Source organism: Heptranchias perlo, chromosome 35, assembly GCF_035084215.1.
Source record: "Heptranchias perlo isolate sHepPer1 chromosome 35, sHepPer1.hap1, whole genome shotgun sequence".
Taxonomy (NCBI): domain Eukaryota; kingdom Metazoa; phylum Chordata; class Chondrichthyes; order Hexanchiformes; family Hexanchidae; genus Heptranchias; species Heptranchias perlo.
In genome coordinates this window covers 23,727,447-23,741,802 of record NC_090359.1, presented here as the reverse complement: position 1 = coordinate 23,741,802, position 14,356 = coordinate 23,727,447, and the positions used below count along the sequence as shown (strand labels likewise).

Below are 14,356 nucleotides of genomic sequence, written 5' to 3'. Positions count from 1 at the left end.
AGAGGAATGGATAAATGTAGGTTGTGGAACATCCCTGCATATTTATACCAGGGTAACCAAGGGTCTTCACTTGATTGCAGTATAAAGTAGGAGAGGAATTTCCTGGAATTTTTTCCTGAATTGGATACAGGGTTTTTCCTCTGGCCTATTGCCTCTGCCCGGAGATGCCGCAGAAAGGAGTTGGGTCAATGAAGGAGCCATTTGGCCCATCGTGTCCGCGTCGGCTGTAAATGAGCCACCCAGCCTAATCCCACTTTCCTGCACTGGGTCCGTGGCCCTGTAGGTTACAGCACTTCAGGTGCACATCCAGGTACTTTTTAAATAAGTTGAGGGTTTCTGCCTCTACCGCCCTCTCAGGCAGTGAGTTCCAGACCCCCACCACCCTCTGGGTGAAGAAATTTTTCCTCAGCTCCCCTCTAATACTTCTACCAATCACTTTAAATCTATGCCCCCTGGTTATTGACCTCTCTGCTAAGAGAAATAGGTCCTTCCTATCCACTCTATCTAAGCCCCTCCTAATTTTATACATCTCAATTAAATCACCCCTCAGCCTCCTTTGTTCCAAACCCCAGCCTGTCCAATCTTTCCTCATAGCTAAAATTCTCCAGTCCTGCCAACATCCTCGTAAATCTCCTCCGTACCCTCTCCAGTGCAATTACATCTTTCCTGTAATGTGACCAGAAAAAAGCAGGACAAATCCAATCCGGCCAATTACCGCCCCATCAGTCTACTCTCAATCATCAGCAAAGTGATAGAAGGTGTCGTCGACAGTGCTATCAAGCGGCACTTACTCACCAATAACCTGCTCACCGATGCTCAGTTTGGGTTCCGCCAGGACCACTCGGCACCAGACCTCATTACAGCCTTGGTCCAAATATGGACAAAAGAGCTAAAGAGGTGAGGTGAGAGTGACTGCCCTTGACATCAAGGCAGCATTTGACCGAGTGTGGCACCAAGGAGCCCTAGTAAAATTGAAGTCAATGGAAATCAGGGGGAAAACTCTCCAGTGGCTGGAGTCATACCTAGCACAAAGGAAGATGGTAGTGGTTGTTGGAGGCCAATCATCTCAGCCCCAGGACATTGCTGCAGGAGTTCCTCAGGGCAGTGTCCCAGGCCCAACCATGTTCAGCTGCTTCATCAATGACCTTCCCTCCATCATAAGGTCAGAAATAGGGATGTTCGCTGATGACTGCACAGTGTTCAGTTCCATTCGCAACCCCTCAAATAATGAAGGAGTCCGAGCCCGCATGCAGCAAGACCTGGACAACATCCAGGCTTGGGCTCATAAGTGGCAAGTAACATTCGCGCCAGATAAGTGCCAGGCAATGACCATCTCCAACAAGGGAGAGTCTAACCACCTCCCCCTGACATTCAACGGCATTACCATCGCCAAATCCCCCACCATCAACATCCTGGGGGTCAACATTGACCAGAAACTTAACTGGACCAGCCATATAAATACTGTGGTGACGAGAGCAGGTCAGAGGCTGGGTATTCTGCGGCGAGTGATTCACCTCCTGACTCCCCAAAGCCTTTCCACCATCTACAAGGCGCAAGTCAGGAATGTGATGGAATACTCTCCACTTGCCTGGATGAGTGCAGCTCCAACAACACTCAAGAAGCTCGACACCGTCCAAGATAAAGCAGCCCGCTTGATTGGCACCCCATCCACCACCCTAAACATTCACTCCCTTTACCACCGGCGCACTGTGGCTGCAGTGTGTACCATCCACAGAATGCACTGCAGCAACTCGCCAAGGCTTCTTCGACAGCACCTCCCAAACCCGCGACCTCTACCACCTAGAAGGACAAGAGCAGCAGGCACATGGGAACAACACCACCTGCAACTTCCCCTCCAAGTCACACACCATCCCGACTTGGAAATATATCGCCGTTCCTTCATTGTCGCTGGGTCAAAATCCTGGAACTCCCTTCCTAACAGCACTGTGGGAGAACCGTCACCACACGGACTGCAGCGGTTCAAGAAGGCGGCTCACCACCACCTTCTCGACGGCAGTTAGGGATGGGCAATAAATGCTGGCCTCGCCAGCGACGCCCACATCCCGTGAACGAATAAAAAAAATTAAAAAATTTAGATAAATGTGAGGTGATGCGTTTTGGTTGATCGAATCGGGCCAGGACCTACTCCATTAATGGTAGGGCGTTGGGGAGAGTTATAGAACAAAGAGATCTAGGAGTACAGGTTCATAGCTCCTTGAAAGTGGAGTCACAGGTGGATAGGGTGGTGAAGAAGGCATTCAGCATGCTTGGTTTCATTGGTCAGAACATTGAATACAGGAGTTGGGATGTCTTGTTGAAGTTGTACAGGACATTGGTAGGGCCGCACTTGGAATACTGTGTACAGTTCTGGTCACCCTATTATAGAAAGGATATTATTAAACTAGAAAGAGTGCAGAAAAGATTTACTAGGATGCTACTGGGACTTGATGGTTTGACTTATAGGGAGAGGTTGGATAGACTGAGACTTTTTTCCCTGGAGAGTAGGAGGTTTAGGGGTGATCTTATAGAAGTCTATAAAATAATGAGGGGCATAGATAAGGTAGATAGTCAAAATCTTTTCCCAAAGGTAGGGGAGTCGAAAACGAGAGGGCATAGATTTAAGGTGAGAGGGGAGAGATACAAAAGGGTCCAGAGGGGCAATTTTTTCACTCAAAGGGTGGTGAGTGGCTGGAACGAGCTGCCAGAGGCAGTAGTAGAGGCGGGTACAATTTTGTCTTTTAAAAAGCATTTGGACAGTTACATGGGTAAGATGGGTATAGAGGGATATGGGCCAAGTGCAGGCAATTGGGACTAGCTTAGTGGTATAAACTGGGCGACATGGACATGTTGGGCCGAAGGGCCTGTTTCCATGTTGTAAACTTCTATGACTCTAACTTCTATGACTCTAACTGTACACATTACTCAAGCTGTGTCCTAACCAGTGTTTTATACAATTCCAGCATAACCTCCCTGCTCTTATATTCTATGCATCGGCTAATAAAGGAAATATCCCATATGCCTTCTTAACCAACTTATCGACCTGTCCTGCTACCTTCGGGGATCTGTGGACTCCAAGGTCCCTCATTTCCTCTACACCTTTCAGTATCCTCCAATTTATTGTGTATTCCCTTGCCTTGTTTGCCCTCCCCAAATGCATTACCTCACACTTCTCCAGATTGAATTCCATTTGCCACTTTTCTGCCCACCTGACCAGTCCATTGATATCTTCCTGCAGTCTACAGCTTTCCTCCTCACTATCAACCACACGGCCAATATTTGTATCACCTGCAAACTTCTTAATCATGCCCCCTACATGTGCAAGGTTGCACCATGTCTGGATAGGGTGGGCTCGATGGGCCTACTGATGCTTGTTGGCAAATTCGACAGACCAAACATCAAAGGAAACACGTACAGTTGTAACTGTCCAACAGACCCAAACGGGGGTAATTGATCATTAAAGGTGCCTGAGCATTGTGAGTTGGTTGTACTGTTGGGACCATTTGAGAACAAAATGAAGAGCACTCCACTTGGGTTACACGAGGCTCTGGTCTGTCCGCACCTGGGGTATTACGTTGCGTTTTGGTCTCTGCACACGCTGAAGGATGTCGAGGCTCTGGGGAAGGTGCAGAGGCTGGAGACCTGGATGATTCTGAGCTTTGGGGCTCTTAGTTGGATAGGCTCCAAGAATTGGGTCTATTTACTTCAGAAAAACGAAAGCTGAGATGGGATGTGGCTGAGGTTTTAAAGTGGTGCAAGGGTTGCACTCAGTCGGGTTGGAGAGTTTAGCTGAGATGGTAGGATTAGAGTGTGTGTGGGGGTGGGTGACAAAAACTAAGGTCTCCTCTTGACTCTCCCTGACAGGTACGCTAGTCTATATTTCTGTTGTGCAATTGAAGATCAAGACAACGAGCTCCTGACCCTGGAGCTCATCCACCGCTACGTGGAGCTGCTGGACAAATACTTTGGGAGTGTAAGTAATCTTGCACCTATCGGCCGACTGAATGGGGTGGTCTTTTTGGCCAGTTTAGCTGTACAGCCGGGTGGTAAAAGGAACCATCCCGCAGTGCGTGACTCAGTTGGTGGGAGGTGAGAGAGGGGTGTGTAAAGGAGGAGATCGCAAAGGGAGAGTGGGGTAAGGCCATGGAGAGATTAAATGGCCATTCTGAAGACTGGAATGATGGGGAGGCCAGTCTGCATTTGTCATCACCCATGTAATGAGCCCTGATTTCAATCAGGTCAGTGAGAGCCAGGTACCACTTCCAAGGGAAGAGGAAGAATTAAACTATTCGACCAGTAGTTCTATTAACTAGCCCTGTTTCACCGGCTTTGTGGATACAATGTCACTTTTCACACTGATACTGATGCCTCCTTTTGCTGGACAGCAAGAAATGTAGAGGGAAAGGCACAGAATCCTAACTCGGTGCCCGTCCCACAGCTGGGCAAGCTGTGAATAGAAGTCCCTGGAGCAGTTGGTGAAGGGGAGTTAGGTCGAGATTGATGCCAGTGCTTGTAGTGAGTGTCACCGCTTATCGCTGCCATGTGGTTCATCTCATGGCAATGGTGGAGATTGAGGTGTGACGTGGGTTAACACAGAGGAGCTCAAACTGAACCACTTAGCTCTGCTGCTTTGCAGTAAATATCCCTTCAGACGATTGATTAGCACAGTGCCCTCTGTTTCGTTGAGTTGCAGGGTGCCCTCCGTTTCATTGAACCTAAACCATGAGTAACTATTCAACTGTGGTGTGCATCACATATGAACCCAATCCTGTGGTGCGACATCTGCACTCCTTAGCAGGGCTCACTGGCTAGCGGTCAGGAGTGGGAACCCTGGCAGAATTTTTTTTTTAAATCTCTCGCTCTCTAGCCAATGGACGCTAAGACCTAAGACCAACTGCTGTCCCAATAGTGAGAACCTCTGATGGGGAAATGTTTGGAGTCTTTAAAGATGATGGTGGATTAAAATGCAGCGGATGGGGTGTACGTGGACTTTCAGAAAGCCTTTGACAAGGTACCACTCCGGAGACTATTGGAGAAGATTAAGGGATATGGAATTAGGGGGAGGGTAGCAAATTAAGATTAGAAACTGGTTAGAAGGGAGGAAGCCAGAGTAGGAAGTAAGGGTGGCGGTGTCCCACAGGGTTCTGGACTGGGACTGCTTCTGTGCGCTGTGTACATCAGTGATTTGGATGAAGGGCCTGAGGGAGCGATGTCCAAATTTGTCGACTAAAGTAGGAGGAATAATAAATAATTCTGAAGACCAAAGGAAGCTGCAAGGAAATGTTAATAAGATGGTGGAATGGGCAAAATAGTGGCAGATGAAATTCAATGTCAGTAAATGTGAGGTGGTATGTTTTGGGGGTGGTGGGGGATATAATTGCACTTTGAAGGTGGGTGATGTGGAAGAGCAGTGATTTGGGGGTTCAGGTTCACAAGACATTAAAAGTATCATCTCAAGTCCATAAGGCCATAAAAAAACAAATGGAATGCTGTTTTTTTTGGGGAGAGGTATAGAATATAAAAATCGAGATGTAATGGTGAATCTATATAAAATCTTAGTAAGACCACAGTTGGAGGACTGTGTGCTGTTTTTGAGCTCCACAATATAGGAAGGATTTTGAGGCAATAGAAAGTGTTCAATGCAGATTCACCAGGATGCTGCCTGGTATCAAATATTGTAAACAATTTTACAACACCAAGTTATAGTCCAGCAATTTTAACTATAACTTGGTGTTGTAAAATTGTTTACAATTGTCAACCCCAGTCCATCACCGGCATCTCCACATCATGGTATCAAATACAAAGAAAGACCTGAAAAATTGGGGCTGTTTTTGTTGAACAGACGCGATTACAGGGCGATTTGATAGAGGTGATTAAGATTGTGAAGGGATAGGACAGATGAAATAAAGAGGCAGATTGCTTCCAGAGATGAGGGGGTCTAGATTATAAGATAAAATGTAAGCGATTTAGGACAGAGAGCTGGAGAAACTTTTTTTTTTACACAGGGGCTTGTGAGGCTGCGGAATGCACTACTGAAGTTAGTGATTGAAGCAGAGACCGCATCAACATTTTAAGAATAGATGGCTGAAGGAAAGGGGGAATAAAGGGACATGGAAACAGGGCAGGCACTTGGGATTAGGACCACTGCTCGAGAGGCGGAGAAACACCAACATGGAACGGATGTGCCAAGCAACCTGTTTCCGTGTTATGATCTCTACGCAAGAAGCTGACTCAACCCAGATTGGGAATGCACACGGGGATCTCAAGGTCTTTGTAGCTCTGTGCAGGCTTGAGACTAATGAATGCTTGCACCCTAACTGGTTGGAGAAACCTGGGGGGGGGGGGGGGGAAGGTGGAGGAGTGGTGGGGGGGGGCCTCCAATGTATTGGTGCTGCTCATTTCTGTTTTGTTTTCAGGTATGTGAATTGGATATAATCTTCAACTTTGAGAAGGCGTACTTCATTTTGGATGAGTTTATTATCGGGGGTGAGATCCAAGATACTTCAAAGAAGAATGTGATGAAGGCCATTGAGCAGGCGGACCTCCTGCAAGAGGTACGTATAAAAATGGCGGCCATCGTGACCGTGTGCCCCTACCCGTGCTCGTTCCGCTGAGTGGGGAAATTGGAAATGCCCGGTGGAGGAGTTGATACCGGAGATCGGAAAGTGTAGGAATGGTGTCCATTCCTTTTATGTAACTGGTCTGTGTGAATTGCATACCGATGTTATGAACATACGAACAGAGAAGGACCCTCCAATCCATCCAACCTGTCCCACACAATCATGATGCCTTGTGCGTCACGATACATTGACTCCGCACCCCAGGCCAATTTGGGAAAGAAAATCTGGGAAATTCCTCTCCGACCCCCCCCCCCCCACCCACCCCTGCCACCGACTTGGACAATCGAAACCAATCCAGGAGATCCTTCTGGCCCTGATAATGTCATGAAGTACCTACCTCTTGTACGAGGTTATCTCCGTCACACGTCTTTGGGAACTCCGGATAGTTTAGCAATCACACAATGAGGTGGTACCACCTCTTTTTAGTATTTAAGCGGGGGTCACCCTCGTGCAGGATTGGCTTCTAGACCCTGGCCCTCGTTCCTGATTGCTGAAAGTCCGGCCTATGTGCTGCGAGATTCACATGGGGGCCGAGGGTGGGAAGAAACAAAATGTTGTTAAAATGTAATCGAAATAAGGAAAATAATCAGCACTTTGGCGATTTGGCCCCAGCTTAATTTTCATTCTTCACGAGGCCGAGTGGGGCTGCATGGCGATGTGCATCTGCTGCCTGGGTCAAAGGTCAACAGGATGTGATGTGATTTGGCCCCTTTGGCGCTCTGTCGTTTATCTGCGGCCTTTCTTCTAAACTGCGGCCCACTTATTTTATCTTCCTCGATTTCAAGCTCTTGACTTCAAGTTCTACATCCATGTTTCCTTCCTCGTTTCCAGCTCTCTCTTTCCCGCCCCCAACCCTACTTGGACGCCAGTCTCTCAAAGCTTAAGGTCACCAGTGGAATTATAGTTGTGCTGGGGGAGGAGGAATTAATTAACCAACTCGTTGAGTCGCCCTTAAGGTGACCACCAGTATCCTGGCTCTGTGCATTATAGCAACCTCCTGCTAGACTGGAGCACCAGTCTGTGCATCCGTTCGCACAGGTCTGTTTCAATTCTCTCACCCCTCTGTTGGCCAATTTCTTTCAGAGCGTGGCAGAATGCCTTTTTAAAAAGCCGGGTTTTCAAGTCATTTTTAAAATTTCCCCAGAGATGTAACTTCTGCTTTTCTGCAACCGCGGCAGTAAAAAGACACAGACCGAGCTCCAACATAAGCGCAGTGCAACTGTTTCCACTCCCTTCAACACGTACGCGTACAGTTTGGGCTAGTATGCAACAAGGGCTGGATACTCAGCTGCTGGTGAGTCACTAGGCCTGCGCGTCAATTGAGTGAATCATAAAGCACAACAACAAACTGCAGATGGTAAAGAAAGAAAAAACACAGCGAGAGCTGGAAATACACAGCAGGTCTGTCGGCACCGGGGTGGTGCGGAAGAGAGAGAGAGATAAGGGACTTCACGTTCTGCATTCTAATGAAGGGTCTCTTGTTGCCACAGTCACTGGGGGGGGGGCATTACATAGGAATTGCTAGACAAGAAGACTGAGGTCCATCTAGTTCGCCGTCTACCATCCTGGTAATGGTATGATACAATAATAATGTTGACTAATCATAGCAATCAATCTCTATCAATTAATCTACGACAGACACGAGGCGAAGAAAACCCCCAGTGGTGGAGAGCTTTGGGAACCGTAGATCCAAAGTCACCTGTTCCTCCCAAGAATGCAACACTCACCACGCGTCATGTCTCCAATTACTCATATACTGCATCGCAAAATGTTATTTTCTGAAAGAAATCCATCTAATTTTCATTTGAATGAACCAACACTAACTGCTTCCACTGTCTCCCTAGGGAGCCTGTTCTATAGATCTACCACTCGCTCACTGAAATAATGTTTCCACCGATTAGTTTTAAATTCCCCCCCCCCCCCTTTCAAGTGCAGACCGTGACCTCTTCTTCTACTACTGCTAATACTGAGACCGACTAACACAGCCCCAGCTGGAGATTGAACCTTGAACCTCGCCATTCTGTGTGGCTTGACTGTTCACAGCCTTAATAGGTTGAGCTATCGGGAGAGTTTTATATTAAATGTTTAATTCATAGATTAATGATGTGTGGTGCTCCTATTATGCTATATGAGCATTAAAAGTTCCGAGTCAAACCAGATAGTCAAATCAGTAACAAGGAAAATGGATACAGCTTCTTCAAGTGTAGTAATTATTCATTAAATGCATAATCCCTGATGGTATAATATACATTGTTTGATTATCACTAATAGAATATTTTAAACACCAGTAAATTGCTCGTAGTGTTCCCCACAGTCAGTTGATGTGTTTTATCTTCATAAACAAGGTCAGAGTTGGGAGAGAGACTTCAGAAACACACCTCACGGAGCCACCTAATGGCCAGAGCCTGCAACTACATCGTGACAGGCAACTGTTTACCTACAGGATTTCCATTCTAGATGTTATAAGGCAGTTTCAATGTTAAATGTTGACACAAAAAGTGTAAGCAAGAATTGTGACAATGCGGATTTGGACAAAAGGTGAACAAAATTTTTAATAAAGCTGCTCTCCTGTGGTGCTCCATGAGGGGAATGAAGATCAGTTGTAGATTTCAGGGGAATGGGGTTACTGGGAGGGGCTTAATTGGACCAGGGCGCACAGATATAATTCAGTCATTTTAAAGTCATACATTCTGTCCTTATTTATATATTTCCATTATAACTTCAAACGACCACATTTATCAGCTGCAATTATACCCTCCCACCAATGGTGGCACTGTAGGACCTCCACTTTAAGGGGAAGAATGTCATTACAGTGTGACAAGTTCACATAGGGCCGTTCCCATCATAATTGGGGACGTAGGAATCTATAATAGATATAATTTACAACGTGAAGCGTATGCAAGTGTAAGGTTTTTAATACAAATAGAGACCTTAACATTCTCTTATACTCTGCTCCCTCTCTAATAGAGACCCATATAAAACACCCTGGGTGTAACACCCTCCTCACTCTATTGCTCTCTGCTATCCCACTCCCCCTCTAATAGAGACCCATATAAACTGTGCATGTATAACATACCTCTCACTGTAACACTCTCTGGTATCCCACTCCCTCTCTAATAGAGACCCATATATAACACTCCTCCTCACTGTCTGATATCCCACTGCCTCTAATAAGGACCCATATAAAACATCCTTTGTGTAACCCTTCTTACTGTAACACTCTCTGATATACCACTCCTAATAGAGACCCATATAAAGTACCTGCTGAACACACTCCTCACTGTAACACTCTGATATCCCACTCCCTCCAACAGAGACCTAAAGAAAATTCCTCCTCTGTGTTTCTCACGGGCTGAGCTCCTGGTTTCAATCAACCCACTGTGGGCAGGTAGCAAGCAGAGACCAGGATCGAAAATTAGACAGTAGGACTGATTGCTCTATTTGAATGTAGGGCTCTTTCACTTGCTGTGTAGAAGCTGGGATCACACTGCCTCCTAATCCCATTCCCTCAGCATTATTTGTTTTTTTTTGCTGAAGATCAAGGAAAGGGAGAGGGAATGGCACTGAATCCCAGGTCACAGCACGCCGCAGCAAGGCATGTTCCGACTGGGAGCTCAGGGGAGGGGGGGATGAAGCACACGGAGCAGCGGGTGTGCTGAGGGTCACAGGTGGGCTGCAAGCAAGGCCCCTTCTGGACCAATTTCCCCCCAACCCCGATCTATTTGTGTCCTCCAGCTGTATCTATTCCCGTCTCTCAGCTCCTTTTCACACCTTGCGAGTAGTTAGTGCTTCTTCTTATCAAGATTGATTAGAAATGTTTTTAATGAACATGAAATTAATATAAGTGAAATTTTTTTTTTTTTTAAATTAACCCTATCATTGTACGAGTTGCGTTTTTTTAAAAAACCTGTTTGAGATTTTGCACTGACGCAAAGTTTAATTGTTTTGGCTTTAATTGTAAGGCTTGTAGTCCCTGGAATATAGAAGGTTAAGGGGCAATTTGATTGAGGTTTCTAGGCTCTTGAAAGGAATTGCTAGGGTAGAGAGAGAGAGAGAAACTTTTTCCGCTGTTGGGGTTGTCTAGGGCAAGGGGACATAACCTTAAAATCAGAGCCAGGACATTCAGGAGAGAAGTTAGGGAACACTTCTTCACACAAAGGGTGGTAGAAGTGTGGAACTCTCTCCAACAATAAGCAGTAGATGCTAGTAATAATAATTTTAAATCTGAGATCGATAGATTTTTGATATTAAGGGATGTGGAGCCAATGCGGGTGGATGGAGTTAGGATACAGATCAGTCATGATCGTATTGAATGATGGAACAGGCTCAAAGGGCTGAATGGCCTCCTCCTGTCCCTATGTTCCTGTGTTAATTTGATTTGTGTTTCCCTCTATAGGACGATGAGTCTCCGCGCAGTGTCCTAGAGGAGATGGGACTAGCCTAGCGTTACGGACCAGCTCGTGGCTGCATTTAAAGGGGAGGCCTCGCTCGACTGGGAGGGGGAACAAAAACACTATCTGCGTAATATTGATCGTGTGGAGTCGCTGTCTGTCTGAAATAAAGGATCGAACTTTGAACCCTGAATTTCCACTCGCCCAACCCGTGGCTGGTGGGTTTCCTTAAATTCCATGGGGCAGCATGAGTTCGAACCCCAAGGCTACTCTCGGCACTGCAGCTGGACAAAGTGGGATCTAATGAATTAACGTTAATTGGGAGGTGGAGGGAGGTGGGTGTAAAACCAGAACTGGGGTCGTTAATGGGAGAGGGTAGCGGGGAATGATCTAAAACCAGGACTTGGGGTCTTTTATTACAGACAGACACACACAAGATTTTCTGCTCTTACCCAGTGCCCCCATATAAACGAAGAGGCTTGAACTAGAAACACTTCATTTTCCTGCATATGAGCGTCGAGAAGCCATGGAAACCATTTCACGGTTGGAACATTTCCATGGTTTTGCTCGTTTGGTGTGGATGGGGCTGCGTCCATTTCCCTTCGCTGATCGCGAGCCGTTTCCTTGCGAAGTACAGGAGTTCCTGTAGAGGTGGGAGCGGTGACATTCTTCCTGACCTGCCCGCCCGCTCCCTCCCTCCCTGGGGTTTCTCGGTAATATTGGTGACGGCAGACGCCTATCTTATCTATATATTTTAGGAGATCGCCCATGTTGTGACGGCTGGAGTGGGGAGGTGAGCCTTCCACAGCCGACCACTATGTCGTCGTAGTTGACGGCAAAATTAATGGTCAAAAGTGTGACCAAAAACCCTGCTGACTGGAAGTGTGTGTCCTACACAAGATTTTTAATAATATATAGATAGAAACCTTCACTAGGATGTATACTTAATATAGAAAAGGGAAGGAAGTTGCAGTGTTTTCATTTATCTCCTATTCCAGAGTCGTGAATAGGCACAGATTCTGGAATCAAAGACTCTTCACCATAGAAGGTTCCCCCTGCTCATTGCAATGATTGACGAGGTGCTCACGATGATGAATTTTCACCAATTTTCTATGGGGTTTGGTCTTGCTGCCTTGTTATGATGAGGGTGACTGTAGCCCATTTGTGTGTGTGTGTGCGCGTGTGCGTGTGTGTGTGTATTCACAGGCAATACTGGGTTTCATGATCTAATGATTTCGATGTTTTTTTTTCCGGTGGGTGGGAGGAATTTCGATCAGCTTGTGTTCGATCACTGATGGTGTTTCGCGTGATAGTGATGGTGTTTTGCGTGTTAACGCACAGGCTGGCCGCCATTTTTATATGTAAATGTGACGCTGGGGGGGGGGGAGAGGGGAGATACGAGACCTGGCGAGGGGCTCGCGTGAAACCCAGCAAAGACGCATGTCTAGTCACCTGCTGGGACCATGTCTCCTTGCATACCGGGACCGCACCCTGTCGCGCGCTGGGACTGCGTCCTGGCATGCACTGGGACCTGGTTTGAAACCCATGGACCTGCTGGGAAAAGCCAGTACATGTGATGAGTTGTATAGTGCAGCAGGATCGTAGAAACGACACGGTACCATTAGTCTTTGGGGCGGGACCCAATGATTCCAACTCACACTCCCCCCTCCCCCCACCCCGGCCGCGGTGACTCAGGATGCGGTTATACCGTAGAGTTGGGTCAGGACGTGACTCCAGGTTTACGTGCTTTTTGGAATTGCCGTTTAGTTGCCCCCCACCCCGCCCAAGTCACGCACAGATTAACCAATCAAATCACTAATTGGGGAATGGCGGTGCGGGGTAATAAATCATGTCTCTCACACTAATCTCTCTCTGCTGTGTATCCTTCCAAAATGGCGGCACCTGGCTGTTCTATCATTTATTTTTCCTGAAAAGAAAATCAAGTTGTTTTATACAAATCACTTGTTTCCCCCCTGTTTGTAAAACATGTTCATCCATTTTGAGGGGCGCGTTTGATTTTGTCTGAAAACGCACTGATCGCTAAATGTTGGGATCGAAGGGATCTCTTCGACACTTGCCTCGGTTACCCTGTGCTTTCCACAGTCTGTTGCCTCCATTTTCCAACATGTCTTCTCCTGATGGGACCATTTTAGGGGCAAAGGACAACAACAGGAGATTTCTCCACAACGATGTGGGACTTCAGCTGAACTCAAACCCCCCCTCCTCCTTACCAGAATTTTGAATGTTTTTGTGGGGATTATTTGTGGAGTGAAAATATCCATGTAAATCTGTGAAATTTGAGTTTTTATTTATTAAACATTGAACAGCATCTGTCAGAGGTTTTATTCATATACTGTATAACTCTTGTCTTCCTTTATTATACTGAATTCTGTTCTCGCAGGGTGAGGGATCTTAGTATTGTGAAATTTAGCATTTTTCATTTCAACCATCCGTGACTCCCAGGGCAGTTACAGCCCGGGTTAGATAGAGTAAAGCTCCCTCTGCGCTGTCCCGTCAAACGCTCCCAGGGCAGCTGCAGCCCGGGTTAGATACGGAGTAAAGCTCCCTCTGCGCTGTCCCGTCAAACGCTCCCAGGGCAGCTGCAGCCCGCGTTAGATACGGAGTAAAGCTCCCTCTGCGGCGTCCCGTCAAACGCTCCCAGGGCAGCTGCAGCCCGCGTTAGATACGGAGTAAAGCTCCCTCTGCGGCGTCCCGTCAAACGCTCCCAGTGCAGCTGCAGCCCGCGTTAGATACAGAGTAAAGCTCCCTCTGCGATGTCCCGTCAAACGCTCCCCGGACAGCTGCAGCCCGGGTCAGAATTGTGATGGAGGGTGGATCACTGTCAGCTTTGGTTTAGTGGGTAGCACTTCTGCCTCTGTGTCAGCAGGTGGTCGATTCGAGCCCCACTCCAGAGGCTTGAGCATGTAATCCAGGCTGATGCTCCCAGTGCAGTACAGAGGAAGTGCTGCACTGTTGGAGGTGCCGTCTTTTGGATGATATGTTAAACCGAGGCCCTGTCTGCTCCCTCAGATGGACATGAAAGATCCCATGCCACTGTTTGAAGAAGAGCAAGAGAGTTCTCCCAGGTATCCTGACCAACATTTATCCCTCAACCAACATCACTAAAACAGATTATCTGGTCATTATCACATTGCTGTTAGTGGGAGCTTGCAGTGCACAAATTGGCTGCTGCATTTCCTACATTACAACAGTGACTACACAGCAAAAATTACTTTATTGGCTGTAAATCCCTTGATCTCCTGAGGCCATGAAAAGCGCTATATAAATGCAAGATCTTTCTAATGAAAGGATTTGGACCTGAGCTTGGTGGAGATGTGTTCCCTTAGC

The 14,356-nt window shown here is 46.9% G+C and overlaps 1 protein-coding gene across 2 annotated transcripts in view; it reads left to right on the top strand.

Moving 5' to 3' along the window:
* LOC137302456 (AP-1 complex subunit sigma-1A) overlaps window positions 1-13,337 on the top strand; it is a 41,312-nt gene extending 27,975 nt beyond the window's left edge. For both annotated transcript variants that reach the window (XM_067972141.1, XM_067972142.1), the window contains exons 3-5: window positions 3,862-3,970; window positions 6,414-6,551; window positions 11,014-13,337. In XM_067972141.1, coding sequence (XP_067828242.1) covers window positions 3,862-3,970; window positions 6,414-6,551; window positions 11,014-11,061 — 295 coding nt within the window. In that variant the 3' untranslated portion in view covers window positions 11,062-13,337. The remainder of the gene's footprint in view (window positions 1-3,861; window positions 3,971-6,413; window positions 6,552-11,013) is intronic.
* Window positions 13,338-14,356: the final 1,019 nt, after the last annotated feature.